The following is a 20,422-nucleotide window of genomic DNA, read 5'->3' as shown; positions in this document are numbered from 1 at the left end:
GCAATATGGCGGGAGAAGGGCAAGTTTGAGTTGGAAAAGAAGCGGGTTTTCCACTCATATCGTCAAATATTAGGTAAGAACACCGGTATTGTTTTCACAAATAATATTTGCTCTCCGGAATTTCATTCGTCTGACTTGGATGCATACAGTGTATGCAGTGGCACCGTTTTTTGAGGTATAGGGCCCCTTGAAATCAGCAAAGCAAATCGAGAAGCCGGTTGCTGTTTTCCACTCCCCCCCCACCTCCCTCCAGTAGATCTCTGTCGCTTTTTATTCAGCTGAAAACCACACAGTGTGGATGCAGTTTATTCCCGGGGTCTTTGGCTTGCGAGCACTTACTATCAGTTGTTGTCTAAATGACTCTTTCTATCAGTTGTTGTCTAAATGGCCCTTTCTACTGTGTGACAAACAGACGATTTCGAAACCGCTGTCATTTTGTCACCTACTCCTAATTTTCTGACTAGAATTTACCAACTTAAGGTCCAGCCTCAGACCGAAATGACAATCCGAATAGGTATGAACACCAGATTTGAGAGAGGTCAGCTATGCACAAAGTGATAAACTGTAACGGGGCCTCCGTGGCTCAGTTGGTTAGCGCGCTAGCGCAGCGTACTGACCCAGGAGTCTCTCACCAATGCAGCCGCTGTGAGTTCAAGTCCAGCTCATGCTGGCTTCCTCTTTGCCAGCAACCTGCAGATGGTTGTGGGTTTCCCCCGGGCTCTGCCCGGTTTCCACCCACCATAATGCTGGACGCCGTCGTATAAGTGAAATATTCTTGAGTATGGCGTAAAACACCAATCAAATAAATAAAATAAACTGTAACACGGAAACTACTATGCGTGTATCTACAAAGCAACAGATAAGAAAAGAGCAAATTTCAAGTCAGAAAGATCTAATCGTGACAGCATGAAAAAATCAATTGATTCATCAAATAAATGAATATTTATATTTTCTGTGTTAAAGCCAGGTGATGTTCCTTTGTCCAAACTGGCATATATTGCATATATTGAGGTTTATTTTGCTAGAGCCTACCACACGATTTGTGGGGTTAGGGTGTCAAACTTTACACTGCCTTCTTACTGGCTGCAACTGCTCAGACTTTTACTAAACCAACGTACATACCATCGTCGCAAAAACCCGAAGTTCGCCCCCGTACCATTCAATTTAGGCCAGGCATCGCTACAACTGTGCTCCGCATGAAGGAGAAACACTGAGGAAGCCCGCCACCTAACCTTATTTTCCCAACATTGCCCTATACCTCAGCAGAAATGAAATGCCTCCCACTCGCTCACCTGAACAGGTCACAAAACAAAGAAAATCTTAACCGGACACTAACACTGACACTTTTACAATACCTCTCCTTACTTTGCACAGACGAGCTTTTTTTTTTTATTTTATTGAAACCCCACTCAGCAAAGTTAGTGGCATCCTGGAACCTCCCTGTTTGTCCTTCTGTCTCCATACTTACTATACGTGTTGCCTATCACCTGAACTTGTGCATGTTTAAGTTTAATATTAGAATCAGGTAATTATTTTTACAATTACTCCTGTTCACGCACTTAGTGCAATAGTGGATTTTCATGTTCACAGATTCTGTCCATGCAATTCCTGTTAATGTATAGCACCAATTTCACTGAAACTTTATGTATATCTTTCGTGTCATCTAAATCATCTTCATGCTTAATAATAATGACAGTCCAGTTATTTGATTTTCATAGTTACTCCCATTCAGGTAGGTAGTATAATAATGCTTTTATACATACAGCTAAATGGGAAGTTGAAGATAGATTCCATTGTCATGATGTTGTACTCAAAGCTCTGTATTTGACATGGATAAAATCTGTGAATACCTGAGAATAATATCTGACATATGTAAGACAGTGTCATTCTACTTTATTTCGGTTTAGAAGTCAGTATTTGAACGCATGACCTGACTTGAACATAATGCACTTTTACGAATTGCTTAATCAGGTGAGCTACCAGTTTTCCCTGAATGTCTTGTTTTTTAGTGTTTTCACTTTCTGCAGTGGTTTTACTTCAAGATAATGTGATAGGGAACATCATGTGCAAAGAAGAAGTTCAGTCAAACAGGTATTAATGTATTGAGAATGCGGCCGCTGGGTTAAGTCATAGGTAGTCAGTTGAAAGTCAAAGTTAAATACATGGTAATTTTGATACCCGTTATAGATGGCCAAGTTATTGCAAACTCTAAAAAAAATATTTCTGAATTATGGGGAATATTGCCTGATAAATGTAACTAAAATATTTGAAGAAAGCAAATTACTACGTTTGTATATGCAAGTCATGAGAACTCACTATACAAAGCGATGTTGATGAACATATTTAATTGAATTTTGAGGACAAAATAACATTGGTTGCATTGACCAATTTCAGGGCTTCACAAAAAGTATAATTTTATCAATGTACATAGAATAAGCCTTAGAATATGCCTTAGTACACACCTTTGCAAACATGCAAAATGTTTTGAAGAATTACAGTAAGTGGGATGTCTTAATCTTCTTGCAGTTGTCAGAAGATGAGTGGCCGTGAGAGAAAGCGAGGTGTGGCAAACAGGTCTTCTCGCCAAGCTGTTTGCCCCGTGTTTGCTGTCAGTCAAGATGTCCTCATCAGGTGGAATGACGGCCTTTTCTACCTGGGCAGTGTCATCCAGGTAATTTTTAAGAATGACAGTTGAACAAAATTTGAAGATTTACTCAACAAGGTAATGTCTGGCCCTAATTTAGGTTTGCAGAGCACAGGGTTGGATCCAGAAATTTTTGTAGCGTCCTTATTTGATTTTTTTTAGAAAAATTGTGAAAATCTGGTCAAAAATACCTGGAGGTCTGGTGGCCTGTGGCCCCCAACCGCTGCATTTTCTTGATGCCCCAAAATGCATTTAAGGCCACTGTAAGCCGTTTCTGTGCACATACTATGAAAGGAATATATAACTGACATCCTTACCATATAGCAGGAATGTTGTTAAAGTCTGATTGATCGACTAGTGTTTTACCTGGCAATAATTACTTGACACCTTGGGAGTGCCTATATACCATTTAATTATGCAAGTGGCTCTATGTGGGAAGGTCTGCCAGCAACTTGCGGACGGTCGTGTGTTTCCCCTGGGCTCTGCCTGGTTTTCACCCACCATAATGCTGGCTGCCGTCATATAAGTGAAATATTCTTGAGTATGGCGTAAAACACCTATAAAAAAAAATAAATAAATAATTATGCAAGTCATAATAATCCATAGACTGCAAAATGGTTAATGGGTTTCTTACCTTAGTTTAACAAAACAATTTTAAAGGCTTTGGAGGTGAACAGCTCAAGCCTTTGTAGTGTATAGTTTCCGAATAAATCTGAGACCATAAAAAGTGGGAAGGTCTGTCAGCAATATGCAGATGGTTGTGGGTTTCTGCCAGGCTGTGCTACGTAAATGTAGTTAGCCTAACAGTATTTGAAAACCACAAGTTCAAATCCACAAGCCATCGCAAGGGAGGTAACTCTTCGCCAACTTTTGAGATTTTTTTGGTGTAAAGTTCTTGCACATTAATGCAGTAAAAACTGTTTAAAAAGAGATTACAAACACCAGCTGACTTCATGACAAACGGTATTTGTGGTAGAAAAGCTAATAATTGGCAAGAACTAGTAGCTGGTTCCACATAACATAAGACAGTTGCCTTAAAGAGAAGCACATGTGCAAGACATGTTGCCAAGCAACACACTGGAACTGGTTGCACTGCGCATGTATAAACAAACACCTTGCTTGAACTTACCTTGATCAAGCCTGGAATGTGGGAAAGTGTTGCTTCCTGGTTTAAGAGGCTATACTGGAGATTTTTGGCAAAAAATCCACATTCACTTATCAAATTAAACTTATACATTTACCAAACAGAGCTCAAATGACAACCTTTCAGTAAATCTCAGACTAGCAGGTGTGCTATTCATTGTGTTCAAATGATTCTAAACTTTTAAACAGTTATGGTGTGACCTGCTGTAAAAACTTTGTTGCCAGTTTTGAATGGTAACGCATATACAAACATGGCTGATATTTTGTGAACGGTAATTCTGTGGGCTTTTCTAGAATAATAGGAAAAACTCGATTGAACTTGCACTGATGGAATTTTTTTTGCGCAAAATATCTGGTATAGCCTCTTTAAATTTATTTGGTAACCTTTTGTTGTTTGCGTATAATGTAAAGAAATTAAAAGTTAAAGTGTGTAAGCATACTTTATTGTAGTTTGTTTTATTCATGGTCAGAATTAATCAGTCACATTGTTACAGCTTGGGTACATTTTTCTCTTCATAACCTGAATAGGAGAGCTTGACTTTCTCACTTAACAGACACTATAAGTTTCTGACAACTATAACATGTGGATATTACCATTGTTTTGTGCTGTTTTGCCACCGTGATCATTACATGCGAGATTTAGTTTTTTGGGTCTTCTTTTTGTTTAAGGTTGATGATCAGAATAAACGATGTTTTGTGAAATTTGAAGACAATTCACAACATTGGGCTATGTTCAAAGATATATCTAAAGGTAAGTGAAGTGTTTCTTCGTCAGAATATTTTGTTGTTTTTTTTTTCTACAGAGGTATATAGTGTGAACTTGTCCAAGAGAAGCCATGTGTTAAAGAAGTCAGAAGAATTTTATTTATTTGATTGGTGTTTCTCGCTGTACTCAAGACTATGTCACTGATACAAGGGTGGCCATCTTGATGGTGGGAGGAAAATGGGCAGAGCTCGGGGGAAAACCCATGACCATCCGCAGGTTGCTTGCAGACTTTACCATGTTCATCCAGAGAGGAAGCCAGCACGAGCTGAGCTTGAACACACAGTTGGTGGGAGGCTCCTGAGGTCAGAAGAAATTGCCATTTATCATCTGCTTAGAATGATGACATGATGACAGCATTCTGACATTTCTTTGGCAACAGCACGACCAATTGATGAAAGACATGGAATTCCCTTATTTTCTGGGAAAATCTAGAATTCATCAGGGCGAGTCAACCCTCAAAGAACCCCTCATTTTCTGTAGCGGATATAGTCATTGTGTTCAGACCCATGAAACCAGACAGACAATTGTTAAAGGGGATGCATAATAATAATAATTATATCTTCATGTATTACTTTCTTCGGTAACCCATTTTGGACATTATTTTACCTGTATGAGTTAAAAGCATTGTTCTGTTGCAGCAGCTAATAATGGTGAAATTTGTTGCTGTCTGTGTCGAGACGATGTGTCAGATCGACCCAATGAGATAGTGCTGTGTGATAACTGTGGACTGGGTAAGTCTTCGGTGATTTTGTCGGGAGGGGTAAGTGGGAGGTAAGGGTGATAATTGTGCAAGGCAAGGGTGATAATTTTGTTGGGTGGGGGGATTTGTGTAGAGTATTAGTGATAATTGTGTCAGGGTCAGGTGATGGTGAGCAACAGAAGCACATGGCATGTTCACTCCATTTGGACCATTGTTTGAGGAGAATGGGGTTTTTTGTTTCAGGGTACCATCAGCGGTGTCACATCCCAAAGATCGAGCCAGATGTCCTCAGGCCTGATGTTGTCTGGCTGTGTAGACTGTGTGTATTTGCCACAACTGTGAAGGTAGGTAGTTACATTGATTTGAACTTTGCCATAACTATAAAGGTAGGTAGTTACATTGATTTGACAGAGTTCACACGGGTCCTTGAAAACCTTGAAAGTAGTTGAAGTCCGCCCTGGACTACTCGTGACTGACAGTGGCGCTGTTTACAAAAGCGTGTGTTGTGCGGGAATAATTTAAGCTGCGCTTTTTATTCTGATGGACAGTGGAAAATTTATAAGGATCCATGATGGCTTATCTGATTATCATTGGTGTCTGCACCAACTGACGGTTATGGCACCAACACAAGGCCGCATAGTGGTCGAATGCCACAGCATGGCTGTAGCATGCTTATGAAATGACCTAAACAAGTATTCAAGCCGCGCCTGTTGTCGCAGTTTGTATACAAAAGCAGAGATTGTGACTGTCGTTTGAGGTAGTTGAATTTGTATTTCAAGTACTTGAAAGTACTTGAAAAGTCTGATTTGAAAACCCTGATTTGAACTTTACCACAACTGTAAAGGTAGTTTGATACATAGATTTGAACCTTGCCACAACTGTAAAGGTAGGTTGATACATAGATTTAAACCTTGCCACAACTGTAAAGGTAGGTTGTTACATAGATTTAAACCTTGCCACAACTGTAAAGGTAGGTTGTTACATAGATTTAAACCTTGCCACAACTGTAAAGGTAGGTTGTTACATAGATTTAAACCTTGCCACAACTGTAAAGGTAGTTTGATACATAGATTTAAACCTTGCCACAACTGTAACAGTAGGTTGTTACATAGATTTAAACCTTGCCACAACTGTAAAGGTAGGTTGATACATAGATTTAAACTTTACCACAACTGTAACAGTAGGTTGTTACATAGATTTGAACTTTGCCACAACTGTAACAGTAGGTTGTTACATAGATTTAAACCTTGCCACAACTGTGAAGGTAGGTTGTTACATAGATTTAAACCTTGCCACAACTGTAAAGGTAGAATGTTACATAGATTTAAACCTTGCCACAACTGTGAAGTTAGGTTGTTACATAAATTGAATCTTGCCACAGCCTTGATGGTAAGTCTGTGTTTAAATTTGAACTCTGCCACGGCCATGAAGGTAGGTTCACGCAGAAATTTGAACCCAGAATATAGGTCAATACTGAAATTTGGTCTTTGCCACAAATGTTAAAGCTATGATTGGTCGTGCTGATATGTGTGAAAACAATTTTTATGGCTCTTGATGTGTCAATGGGAGAGCGGGATATGGCTCTCTGATAATTCAGATGCAGGTTCAATCCCAGTCGTGGTGAAGGAATTTTTAACATTTATGGTTTTTCAAGGTGGTTGGGGCCATTGAAACTCAATGATACCTCATGAAATTTGTAGCCAAAGATTACTAGACAGACAAAACATGTAAACCCAGGCATGTAGATATACCCTGTTAAATTTCAATGTTCCATGACCAGTCATTAGTCTGTCTTACCAGCTGTCTGATCCTCCTCTGGGTTATTCCTAACAAAACACCCAATCTCTTCAACAGCTGAACTTAAGTTCATCAAGCCTATACAAAGCCTATACATAAAAGCCCTTACAAATTGTCATGAGATAGAACCTTATTGATACTCAGTGACCTTTCCCTTTTCCTTGACTATGACGGTAAAGAAGAATTCAACAAATATATAATGTGTACCTGTCTTTTATTCTGCAGAGAGGTGGTGCAATCAAAAGTGGACCAAATGGTAAGAGCTATTCCCTTTGTGTTTTTCCTTGATTACAGTTATGACTTTATTCTCTTGAACTACATAATTAAGAACTTTTAATGAGATGTACATGTTATTAAAGTAAAATTTTTGGATCAACATTTTTGAGGACATTATTATTAGTCAATGTTTCAAATGTTTATTACAAAGTTCATGCATTTCAGTTTTATTACGTTATCAACCTTAACATTTTCAGATATTACAGTATTAACATTTCCAGGTGTTTATTCTAATGTCTACACATTCACATGTTACTTCAGTGTAAACAGGAACTTTTCAGCTGTGTATTATAATGTTCACATGTTACTTCAGTGTTTACATCAACTTTTCTTGTGTAAATTATGAAGTTTACACATCCACATGTTTAATTACATTTTTATTTTCGTGTAAACATTAACTTTTCATATGTTCTATAATAATGTTTACGCATTGACTTATTGCTTCAGTGTAAACATTAACATCGCTTTCACTTTCACATGCTATAACTGTTAAAATAACCTTGATTGAAGTCTTTAAATTTTGGATATTTCAGCCGAAGCTTTACAGAAGATAAAACAGACATTGCCATACAGGGTAAGTTTTAGATCTGGCTTAGTTCATCAGGAATCGGTTTTGGGGATTTTTTTTTTCAAAACTCCTGATTAAAACTTCACGCTGGCTTCACCAGCACGAGGTACAAATCATCTTTGAGTTATGTTTTTCACAAAATTATAGTAGCTTTTACCCATTTTCTTTGATTAATAAATATAAAGTAAGATAAAATTAATAAATACATTGAAACTCTAAGACTTATTCTGTGGCAGCAAACACTTTGAGTTCCTGTTTGATCTGGGAATCATACATTTATACCTATGGTCAAGTCATAAACACATTAGTTTAATAATAATTGTAAGTGGCCCCCATGGCTCAGTTGGTTAGCGCGCTTGCAGAGCGTAACGATCCAGGAGCCTCTTACCAATGCGATCGCTATGAGTTGAAGTCCAGCTCATGTGGGCCATAGGTGGGAAGGTCTCTCAGCAACCTGCGGATGGTTTTGGGTTTCCCTGGGGTCTGTCCGGTTTCCTCCCACCATAATTCTGGCCGCCGTCGTATAAATGAAATATTCTTTAGTATGGCATATAACATCAATCAGATAAATAAATAAATTATAAATGACTTATTTTTGGAGAAAACCATTATGCTTTTCTTCTTTATTTTCAGTGAATTGCATGAATTTTTAAATGGTCTGAATGTTTAAATGGTTATGACACTGAAACTTCTCTCCCAATGTAACACTCAGTTCACCACAAAAGATTAGTGTCACTGTTTACAATTAGTCGCTTTCTCTGGACGTATGTGGGAAGGTCTTGCAGCAACCTGCGAATGGTTGTGGGTTTCTCACGGGTTTTGCCCAGTTTCCTCCTACCATATGCTGGGCGCTGTCGCATAGGTGAAACATTCTTGGGCCCAGTGTGAAACACCACTCCGATAAATAAATATCAAGAGAAACAGTTTGGTATGTCAGTAATGGTCGGTGCATTGGAATTTTTGAATGATGGTCATGTTGTTTTTTGCTTTAAATCACCAAAAAACTACATTCGATGACGCCAGGTTTAGTTTTGTTTCACAACACTAAAGTGTCCAACAATACAATAAAATTGAAAATCCACCCTTTTATTTTGTCTGATCAAAGCTTCTTATCATGTAAATGTGTTTTCAAAAAAATGGCTTAGACATGAATTATTCATACCAATTAGAAGATTTTGCATTTTCATTTTTTATTTTGATACCTTCATTCTCCCTGTACAGCAAGTATTTAAGTTGGTGTGGCCTAACTAACAAATAGTTGGTCCTATAACTGAATATTGGTGCTTTTTGTTCCCCTAACCAGATAAGGGAGCTGACGTGGGACAGTCAGCACAAGACAAACCTGGAGAATTGTTACTGCTACTGTGGAGGACCTGGAGAGTGAGTTACCCACCCAGAGGTCTGACCCTGGGGTAGCTTGTTCAGTATTGTAGTAAGACTTCAGTGTAAGCTTGGCATGGGCTATCCTTGATTAAGACACCAAAATAAAAATTTTGAGATATGATAAAACAAAAAGAGTGAAGTCCTTTGGAGTTGTCGTTTTATGGCAAAGTAGGTTCAACCTGCCAACATAAGGTGGTACTGTGTGGTGCATGGAATATAGAAAACTAATTTAAGAAGATGAGATTAATCTTACGAACTATTTGTGGGTTTGCTTGTCATTTTTTTCCAAAAATAAGGATATTGTGTAGGCATTTTTGTCTTCGTGCAAAATAACAAATTGCTATCATGTTGAACACACATTAGGAGAATAGCCCAACCATGCGGTGAAGTTGTGACTTCATTTCGGATTGGGGTGTCATTTGTGTTTGGAACTAAGTTTTGAGACTGATATTAATATTTTGGTTAGTATTTTGAGTAGATCATTGATGGGCACAGGGTCTTACTCCATCGGGTGCCAAAAAAACAGACCACGGGATCATAAAGCAATAATGTTTAATGTGAAAGAAGACTTGTTAAAATTTCAGATAAAGTTAAAATTACTGTTTCTTGCACAACATTGTCAAAATATTGTTTGTCAACATAAGTTCTCAGTTATTGTAAAACAAATTTCAGCTGAAATAATGGAAAGGAACATACCAAGGTGTATTTAATAATTGCAGCATCAGATCAATAACATTTCATAATGAGACCAAAACGTCTTAAGATGGATGTCTTATTTTTCTGGTCTGTCATCAACCTGCGGATGGTCTTGTGTTTCCCTTGGGCCCTGCCCTTTATCCTCCCTTGGGCCCTGCTGTTTTTCCTACCACCCTAATACTGGCCGATGTCGTATAAGTGAAATATTTGTGAGTACGAAGTAAAACACCAATCGATTAAATAAATAAATGTTCTTCTCTTTCCAGATGGTATAGGAAGATGTTACAATGCTGTCGTTGTAATCAGTGGTTTCATGAAGGTAAAATTGAGCCTGAATTATTGTCCTGCCTGAATCCTCTTTTGGTGGAGGGATAAACAAGAATTTGCTTTATGTTAACTGGCAAGATTCTGTGCATTATTTTATCACGAGACATCTCAACATGGCTAAAAAAGGCAAGAAGACAGTTTGACATTCGATAATCCACTGGTTCATTGTTTTGATGAATGATTGTGTTTTTTGTGCACACTGTAAACTCTCAGAAAAGTATGAAGGGGATAGTGCAACGATTGGTTGACCCGTATCAGTATAATGGCTCCGGCGGGGCGCCTTACCGGTCTTCGGTATGGCGTCTCAGGAGGAAGCTCTAGATTAAAGAGCGGTGGAATTCCGCCCTGCAACAAGGAGACACATTACATACACACCTAAGGACTCTTTCGTCGTCATATGAGTGAAAAATTGTTAAGTTAAACCTCAAGCATGCACGCACTCACTCAAAAAAGTGGAATTTATGCATGCCATTGTTTACGAAAATGACACAATAAATGATTTGTGTCATAAAGCTTGATAAAACTGAGCAAATTATTTCTCTACACCCCATAGTTCTCTAAGAATGTTTCAAAATATTTTTTTGAAAAACTTAAGAATTAGGGTACCATTATTTCTGATTTGTTTATAGTCTTTTTGTAATCGAATGCTTCAGTTATGTGTATTTTCAGTGTGGTGAAAGTGAGTTTGTGTCTGTTGGTGTGTTTATAGGTTTGAATTAGGGAATGGATACTCCAACTGCGGGTATTTTCAGCGTGTATATAGTGTTTACAGTGCTTGAATGCTCTCCCTTTCCTGTATTTTTATCGTGTTTACAGTACTTGAATGCTCTTCCTTTTCCTGTATTTTCAGCACGTTTACAGTACTTGAATGCTCTCCCTTTTCCTGTATTTTCAGCGTGTTTACAGTACTTGAATGCTCTCCCTTTTCCTGTATTTTCAGCGTGTTTACAGAACTTGAATGCTCTCCCTTTTCTTGTATTTTCAGCCTGTTACAGAACTTGAACGCTCTCCCTTTTCCTATATTTTCAGCGTGTTTACAGTACTTGAATGCTCTCCCTTTTCCTGTATTTTCAGCCTGTTACAGAACTTGAACGCTCTCCCTTTTCCTGTATTTTCAGCATGTTTACAGTACTTGAACGCTCTCCCTTTTCCTGTATTTTCAGCGTGTTTACAGTACTTGAATGCTCTCCCTTTTCCTGTATTTTCAGCGTGTTTACAGTACTTGAATGCTCTCCCTTTTCCTGTATTTTCAGCGTGTTTACAGAACTTGAATGGTCTCTCTTTTCCTGTATTTTCAGCGTGTTTACAGTGCTTGAACGCTCTCCCTTTTCCTGTATTTTCAGCGTGTTTACAGAACCTTTCCTGAAACATAACCTTTTCCTGTATTTTCAGCATGTTTACAGAACCTTTTCTTGTATTTTCAGCGTGTTTACAGAACTTGAATGGTCTCTCTTTTCCTGTATTTTCAGCGTGTTTACAGAACTTGAATGATCTCCCTTTTTCTGTATTTTCAGCGTGTTTACAGTACTTGAACGATCTCCCTTTTCCTGTATTTTCAGCGTGTTTACAGAACCTTTCCTGAAACATAACCTCTGCCAGTATTTTCAGCATGTTTACAGAACCTTTTCTTGTATTTTCAGCGTGTTTACAGAACTTGAATGATCTCTCTTTTCCTGTATTTTCAGTGTGTTTACAGTGCTTGAACGCTCTCCCTTTTCCTGTATTTTCAGCGTGTTTACAGAACTTGAACACTCTCCCTTTTCCTGTATTTTCAGCATGTTTACAGAACTAGAATGATCTCCCTTATCCTGTATTTTCAGTGTGTTTTCAGTGCTTGAATGCTTTCCCTTTTCCTGTATTTTCAGCATGTTTACAGAACCTTTCCTGAAACATAACCTTTTCCTGTATTTTCAGCATGTTTACAGAACCTTTTCTTGTATTTTCAGCATGTTTACAGAACCTTTTCCCTGTATTTTCAGCATGTTTACAGAACCTTTCCTGAAACAAAACCTTTTCCTGTATTTTCAGCATGTTTACAGGACCTTTTCTTGTATTTTCAGCGTGTTTACAGAACTTGAATGCTCTCCCTTTTCCTGTATTTTCAGCGTGTTTACAGTACTTGAACGATCTCCCTTTTCCTGTATTTTCAGCGTGTTTACAGTGCTTGAACGATCTCCCTTTTCCTGTATTTTCAGCGTGTTTACAGTACTTGAATGCTCTCCCTTTTCCTGTATTTTCAGCGTGTTTACAATGTTTGGACTATCCTGTACTGTATGGAGATCGCTGGCATATATTCGTCTGTTCTCTCTGTAACTTTGGCGTGGAGTATGTTAAGCGACTTGAACTCAAGTGGTATGTATAAGATTAACTTTTCAGTTTTGAAATTCATGTTCAAGCTGAGTGTCAAGTGTCAAGAGAGTCCTCTTCAGTCAGTCTCTTAGTCTGCCTCATTGTCACTCTGCATCTCTCTTATTCCCTCACGAGGAAACACTTTTTCTGGTCTTTGTCAAAATGATTTGCTCAGTTGGTTAGCACGTTAGCGCAGCATACTGACCCTGGAGTCTCTCACCAATGCAGTCGCTGTGAGTTTCAAGTCAAGCTCATGCTGGCTTCCTCTCCTATGAGGGAAGGTCTGCAGCAACCTGCGGATGACCGTGGGTTTCCCCCGGGCTTTGCCTGGTTTCCTCCCACCATAATGCTGGCTGCTGTCGTATAAGTGAAATATTCTTGAGTACAGCGTAAAACAACAATGAAATAAATAAATCAAAATTATTTGTTCTGTTCAGTTGAAAATTTGTGAGTGACTTGTGAGGTTTGTGCAATTTTGTTCATTTTGTTCATTTTAGACGAAATTATGGTTGTTTTTTTGGACTGTGTCAGCTTTATGGATTCTAGTTCTTTTAAAAATATAAAGGATTCTATTAGAGTTCTACAAATTTTCCAGACTATAGGCCTACATACAAGTACCTATTTATGTTTTGTTGTATGCCAGACTAGTTGGCATGGAATGGTGTAGGTTTGTAACAGGTGGACTCTTTCTTTGCAAGTGTCGGGACCGGTAGATCCAGGATCAATCCTTGATTGAGTCACCCCTAAGACTTTAAAAGAGGAAGTTGTAACTTCCTCGCTTGGCGTTCAGCAAGAAGGGGATAGTGCAACGACTGGTTGACCCGTATCAGTATAATGGCTCGGGCGGGGCGGCTTACTTGCCTTCGGTAAGTCGTCTCAGTGAAGCAGCACTAAATAAAAGAGCGGTGGAAATCCGTCCTGCAACAAGGAGGCACATTATACGTACATGCACCCTAATGATTCCTTCATCGTCATATGACTGAAAAATTGTTGAGTACGACGTTAAACCCCAAGCACTCACTCACTCACTCACTCTTTGCAAGTGAAATGCTCTGTTACAGGTAGACTGTTTTTTGCAAGTGAAATGTTTTGTTACAAGTGATATGTTTTGTTTCAGGTTGACTGCTTTGTTACAAATTGACTGCTTTGTTACAAATTGACTGCTTTGTTACAGGTTGACTGCTTTGTTACAGGTGACTGTTTTGTTACATATTGACTGTTTTGTTGCAAGTGAAATGTTCTGCTACAGGTTGACTGTTCTGTTCACAAGTGAAATGTTTTGTTACAGGTTGACTGTTTTGTTTACAAGTGAAATGTTTTGTTACGGGTTGACTGTTTTGTTACAAGTGAAATGTTCTGTTACAGGTAGACTGTTTTGTTTACAAGTGAAATGTTTTGTTACAGGCTTGACGTGGCACAGCTAGCTCTCTTTAACCTGACTATCATCCATAACAGGAAGTATTTTGACCTTAGTGATATGATCATCCCCTGGGTGAAGGAGAACTGGGACTCACTTCAACTCTCACAGGTAAGCATGGTCTCAAAGGGGAAAGGAAACAGTAATCTGAAGTATATGTCAGATGAAGGACCACTAAACACCGTCCACAAAAATAGATGTTTTTTTTTTGTTTTTTGAAATTTTTTCAATCAAGTAAAATGCATTGAAACTTAGGATTCTGTGGTGGCCTTTTCTAACCATATTGAGACCAGTGACGTCACATCAGACTTAGTTATTCAAAATGCATATTGGTGTAGATCTAAGAGTACGCTTGCTGAATGGACCTTGAAATCAATTCTTTGGAGCAGCAAATATGGATGTCACTTTCACGTCTCTGATATGTCTCAACAGACCACAGTAGAATTTGACATTTCAGAGCTACTTTGCTCTGTTGGAAAATTGTAACAAAGACATAAATCAGATCATATTTGTGAACAATGTTTAGTTGTCTTTCCTCTGATTTATACAAGTCAGAGTTGTCTTTTCCTTTAAAGGGCATTTTTAAAGTTACTGTGCTGAAAGACTAGTATTATAAGGAATTTGTAGATTACCCACTCGGATTGCTCTTGGGGTCTTGGTGACAATATACTGTCATTGACATTTGCCAAGGACTCATTCTTACCTTTTGGTCAGTTCGTACCAAAGACTTGAAAACTGGTACTTGTTGCGGCCTGGCTTGATGCTAGGCATGGGGAAGTTAAGTCAAGGAATCCAGAGAGGTTGGCCCTGTGTTGGAATAATGTAGCTGGGTGGGGTGTCATGTCTGGTGTCTTAAGAAGGATACTTCAGTGACAGCAGCACTTTGGCGGCATGGACTTGCTATGCCACAAGAAGACACATGACTGGTTTGCCCAGCATCAGTATAATGTGACTGGGTGGGGTGTCATGTCTGGTGTCTTCAGAAGGATACTTCAGTGGTGGCATGGACTCGCCCTGATATTGGGAGATACAGTATATGTACACACATCTAATGACTCTTTGTCATCGTATGACTGAAGAATTGTGGTGTATATTCATAAAACCCTTAGCATACATACATATTCTTTGTAGTCATGTATTTACGTGGGAAGGTCCGCCAGCAACCTGCAGATGGCCCTCATCATCATGTGACTGAAAAATTGTTGTGTGTATACATAAAACCCCTAGCATGCATACATATTCTTTATAATCATGTATTTACGTTGGAAGGTCCGTCAGCAACCTGCGAATGGCCGTGCCCTCTCCCACATAATCGGAAGTATTCTCAAATACCACATAAAGCACCAGTGAAGTGAAGAAATATATAATATCTACATGTACAGTTGGTGTAACTGTGTCACAGCGGATGTTTTCTTATGTTTACAGTCCATGTTTAAGAATCAGATTTTCGAGGAAATATCATCAAGTCTGACGAAGAATAAATATAGGTTTGTATTTATCTGTACTCCGAAAGAAAAAAACTTGTCATAAAATCCTAGTAAAAACTGTAATGAGTATGTCCATGTTTTGGAGGTTTGGCCGCATAAGGCCTAATGACAGATAGTCAGTGATGAAGCCCTGTTTATGTTATTGAGCAGTTATCCTGTAGAGAAAATTGTGAGAAATGCTGAATGTGATCAACAGAAACCTTACAAATTCATATTTATTTGTCGACAAGTTTTGAAAGTGTTCTTTTTGAGAAATTACCTGAAAAATGATTAATGCACTTTCAGGTTCCAAAGTGGTAAAGAAATTAAGAAGAAGTTTACGCTGTTTGGTTTGCGAGTCCGCCTACCTCCCCCACCCCCAACTGTGATTGTGCCTGACAGACTGCTGATCAGTGACAATGTGATAGATAGTGTGAAGGTGAAAACTCAGAGTGGAGTGCAGAGGTGAGCCAAATCATTACCTCTAGTTTATGTCCCGGTGATTCTGATTGGCCCATCTCTTGATTTTTTGGTCTTTTGTTACATTTATTTTAGTGGTATTTCACACTGAATTATCATTCTATGGCACAAAAAGGTATGCACTTTTGACTTTGTACAGAATGCTGTGAAAGTGGCTATGTGGAAAACTGTCCTCTGATTTATTCTTTTATTGATGTTACATGTTCTTTCATACACACTGAATATGTTTCAGTATTTTTAATATTTCACCGAAGTTAGATCCTGACAGTTTAATTTTGTAGTTTCTTAACTGACTCTGGCACACAAAAAATCGGAGTGTTTTCCAGTTAATTGTAGTCAGCTACCTTAAATCACTGTGCTCAAGAGAAATTCTGAAGCATTTAGGAAATAAAAAGCAAATCATGTGACAACAGCCTAGAAAATGAAAGTGGTATGCTACAATTGCAACATTTTGTGGAACCTTTCAAACACGTGAACCTGGACAGGTAGTCTACTGTATTTCACCTAAAATTTAGCAGTTTTCATTTCTATCAGAAAAACGTAAGTGTTTGCATCAAGAGTAACATTTGTAGACCTCTGTGTGCTTCCAAACTTTACGTGAAATACAGTTGTATTTGATTTGTAAGCCCGAAATTTGTAAATACTTCAGAGAAATCCGTGATGAGGGAAACGAATGAGAGTGTCAGTTTGACTGGTTAAGCTGTCTGTAAATCCAAAGCTAACCAATCAAATGCAAGATCCTGCCGTTCAAATTTGAAATTATCACATCATAAATCGTGATTCTTCAACTTATTTGGGAGAACAAAATGCCATGTAAAATGATACCGTCAATGTCTCAGTGGGGCCTGTATAGTTGAGCTTACGTCACGGTGTAACCGTCAACTTGATCACGAAGGCTTTTGGATGAATTGGCTGCACTGAGCTGGCCTAGAGAGTACAGCATGTACCTCACTGAAATGAAGGATTATGGCTAAAAATCACTTGACAATATAGCGACACAACCAGAAGAGGTTTCTGGTTCAAATTTGGTTTTATTCCTCTTCAACCATAATATACAGGCCACTGTGGTATAAAGTGTGATGTAGTTGGTAGAGCATAAAACAACGAATCAGTCACTTACAAGAAAAAGACTTTGATTGAGTCCAGATGGGGTAAGTGAAGCACTGGATGTCCAGTAACATTGCAGCTTTGTGGGGTGTCATGTCTTGACATAACAATGCAGTGAGGAAGCACTCCATTAAGTATGCTGGCCTTGGAACTTCCTTGCTACTAGGGTGTACCATTGTGGTATGATCCCTCTACTAATTTTTAAGTTAAAATTTTGAAATTTAAAAAAAAAAATTAATCCATTTTCTGATTCTATTTTAAGTTTGTCACCTGTGCCACGGAAATATGGGAAGAGAAAACAGATGTTGGATCCTGTCAATTCTACGAGTGACAAAGCCAAGAAGTTCATGAAAACAGCCACTGTAACTGTGAGTCTGCTGGCCTCGTAAAATCAGACTGCCTCACATAACGTAGCATCCCCAGCACGTGGTTGCACTATCTGACATGTGGAAAGGTTCCTCAGTAACTGGTCACAGCCTAATGGTTTTAAGCATAGCTTCAAAAAAAAATGAAATAGGGTCGTCATTAAGGAATATGTGTGATGGGTGTATTAAACAGACATGCCTTGTGGAATATAAAGAGACCCACTCTTTAAGGTGTTACTGATAGAAGTTTTTTTTTCTTCTCTTTTCAATGGTTATTTCTTTCACGTCCATGTCTTCTTCATAAGACAGAATTTAAAAAAAAAAAGGTTGTTATAGAACTAGCCGTTTTAGCTCACCTGTACTGTCATACCCTGACATATGCCTGAGGCTTCCAGTAATAGGGAAAGCCATGTTAAACAAAATGTTAGGGGTGGTATCCTAAAAAGCATGGCATGTATTGAGCTCAGGGTTTGAAAACATGTAAAGCAGAATGTGTTCATATTAAATACCATTAACTAACAAATTCGTAACATTAAAACCAGTGTTAAGGGTGGTATCTCAAAAAGTACTGCATGTATTAGCCTGAAGTTTTACATGCATATATTAAAAGTAGAGTCACAGGAGAGAAATCTTTACATTGTCGATGCATAGCATGTGTATAAATTACTGTAAATTACCAATTTCATGGTGTCAGCACTTTTGTGTATTACCTGAATTTTTACATTCATGCGACTCGTACAGCCTTGCTACCACATTTCTGATAGTTTTTCTGATAGGGTCAGGCTTTGCCCAGGAAAACGTTTTTCAAGGATGGCCGACTTAAATGAATCAATCATACTGAGATGACCATATTTGTGTTGCAGTGTGAGAGTAAAGACAACGGTTATAGCCCTAACCAGCAGTACAAAGGTTATACCAACGACAGATCAGAGCCACTGAATGGTGCTGGCGGACGGAGCACCAGGAAGTCGCCCAGCAAGCAATCCGGATGTAGCCTCGACAGTATTATCCCGTTACTGCACAGCTACGCTGGTCACAACCACCCGTTCAAAACAGCGCTGGAGCAAACACAGGAATTAGAGAAGCAGAAGTTAAAGTCGGAGTGGCTGCGTTCCTACCAGAACGGCTACGACACAGATTCCACGTCGCAGAGTTCACAAGCCGAAGACATGGACAAAGAACTGACGGACGCAAACCAAAACTTGCCCATGAACGGCTGGTGTGTCCGTCGGAAGCATCGGCGTAAAGTCAGCCATCAGAATTCTGAGGTGACCGCGATAAAGGTGAAAACAGAGCCTTTAGACCCAGACGATTTGGACCAGTTGACATCTCCCGTCCACGCTTGCGCCATGACGCGATCTTTCAAGAACAATAACGTCGTGGATACAGCCACAATCGAAGCTGTGCGATCCAAAGAAGTCAGTGTTCAGCATCTGAGGTCTTCGGTCTGTCATTATTTTGGCAGATCAGAACGATTGGCTCAAGGCGAGCAGTTCCAAGTGATCGCCAAGAGGGTGACGCCTGACAACAAGGTCCAGTATTTACTGGAATGGGATGGTCTAGTTGGATAACACACATAACAAAATTGGAGCCAATAGGAGGAGGTAGACTGCTTTTCATCCCTTTATTTACAGTGGTTTCTTCCATGTCCTCTGTCAAGTATTGGTAATAACTAACATGAGACCATCTCACTTTTGGTTGCAGGGGGGAATTCCAAGTCCAGCTGTTTTACTTATTTTTCTATGCTTGAATTTCATTTTGCCCAGGTTTTTATGTTAAATATTTTCGCTCTCAGACTGAGAGTTGGAAAAGTTTTCAGTGTATTCCAGTTATATCATGGCATGCTCTATATGGAAATAATTAATTTGAAACCTGTTATCATTTGTAACACTTTGTATCAATTTATGTTATTTCAACAACCACTGAGAGTTTATTTTGTTGATTTAAGGTTATTCTTTTTTTCCTTTTTTTTTTTTTTTCTTTTTTTTTTTATGCTGCCTGTTTTTATGTTCCAAGAGAAGAAAGTTATATTCAGCAGTGCTAATTTTTTGTTTTAATACTTTTAAAAGAACAAGATACTTTTTAAAGTAATTATAAAATCACAACTGTAAAATAAATGTATTGTTTACCAAAATGCATATTGTGTGTGAGGAAAGTCTTAATCGTGTGAAGATGACATTTTAGTGGTAACGTATGTTAACATGGCCGGTCTACTCAGTGGAGCTTTGGTTCCTGGTTTTCTGTGTTTCACGTCCGACACTCCGACACTAGCCTTATGTAAGGTTGCTTCATCCAACATCCGACCGACCGATCCTACCTACGAATTAGCTGATGAATCTTAAGAAGTGCGGCAACCTGTGGATGGTCATGGGTTACCCTCATGCCCTGCAAGTTTCCTCCCACGATAGTCCTGTCCGCCGTCCTGTAAGTGAAGTATGTGTGAGTAAGTCGTTAAACACCAACCAATGTAGTAAATTCATAAAAACAGCATCTAGACAAATTGTACTTTCCTTAATGAGCAGATGAAACAACGGAATGCATAGGTTGTCAGCATGAACGGCCCACGTCGGGTAAAATCTGATTACTCAGCCACTTTTCCGATGCCTCTTTGAGTGAGTGTGAAAAAATCTCTGTGATGGACCATTAAGATCCATCAACCCAAAAGGCTCTGTCGAAAATACGCCTGGTTTAATGGTACAAGGGAAATTTGTCGGAATCCTGTTAGCCAATGAATGCTCTATACATGAAAAATACCATGACAGACGAGTACGAATTTTCATTGGTCAGAGTGGAGGTGTGCCTTTAACATAGTTTATTAATATTCACCAAAATTAGGTTGTCGAATACTGAGGCTCCCATTTCCAGTGAAATAAAAACTACTTCGGCAATGACTGGCGCCATAACGTGCCACCAACAGGACCCATTATTAGTCTCAGTA

General features: G+C 38.8%; 1 protein-coding gene across 2 annotated transcripts; it reads left to right on the top strand.

The window, feature by feature from the left end:
• LOC135480328 (metal-response element-binding transcription factor 2-like) lies at nucleotides 1–19,406 on the top strand. Of its 2 annotated transcripts, none has more exons than XM_064760150.1 (15): nucleotides 1–73; nucleotides 2,527–2,671; nucleotides 4,457–4,538; nucleotides 5,195–5,284; nucleotides 5,497–5,597; nucleotides 7,276–7,306; nucleotides 7,860–7,900; nucleotides 9,198–9,274; nucleotides 10,240–10,292; nucleotides 12,541–12,652; nucleotides 14,054–14,177; nucleotides 15,492–15,553; nucleotides 15,839–15,997; nucleotides 17,382–17,487; nucleotides 18,348–19,406. In XM_064760150.1, the coding sequence occupies exons 2-15, from the start codon at nucleotides 2,537–2,539 to the stop codon at nucleotides 19,053–19,055; spliced, it is 1,881 nt and encodes a 626-aa protein (XP_064616220.1). In that variant the 5' UTR covers nucleotides 1–73; nucleotides 2,527–2,536; the 3' UTR covers nucleotides 19,056–19,406. The 2 variants fall into 2 exon arrangements, with proteins under 2 accessions (XP_064616220.1, XP_064616219.1); XM_064760149.1 differs by having other exon boundaries at nucleotides 5,192–5,284.
• Nucleotides 19,407–20,422: the final 1,016 nt, after the last annotated feature.

Source organism: Liolophura sinensis, chromosome 13 (genome assembly GCF_032854445.1).
Source record: "Liolophura sinensis isolate JHLJ2023 chromosome 13, CUHK_Ljap_v2, whole genome shotgun sequence".
Taxonomy (NCBI): Eukaryota; Metazoa; Mollusca; class Polyplacophora; order Chitonida; family Chitonidae; genus Liolophura; species Liolophura sinensis.
Note: the sequence above shows the minus strand (reverse complement) of the source record. Positions and strands in the feature narration are given on the sequence as shown.

What these genes read in the sequence shown, in the direction of transcription:
- LOC135480328 (XM_064760149.1), top strand. Translation starts at nt 2,537, where the DNA reads ATGAGTGGCCGTGAGAGAAAGCGAGGTGTGGCAAACAGGTCTTCTCGC. An exon ending in ACCTGGGCAGTGTCATCCAG is followed by an intron (nt 2,672 to 4,456) that starts GTAATTTTTAAG and finishes TTTTTGTTTAAG; the next exon opens with GTTGATGATCAGAATAAACG. An exon ending in AATCAAAAGTGGACCAAATG is followed by an intron (nt 7,307 to 7,859) that starts GTAAGAGCTATT and finishes TGGATATTTCAG; the next exon opens with CCGAAGCTTTACAGAAGATA.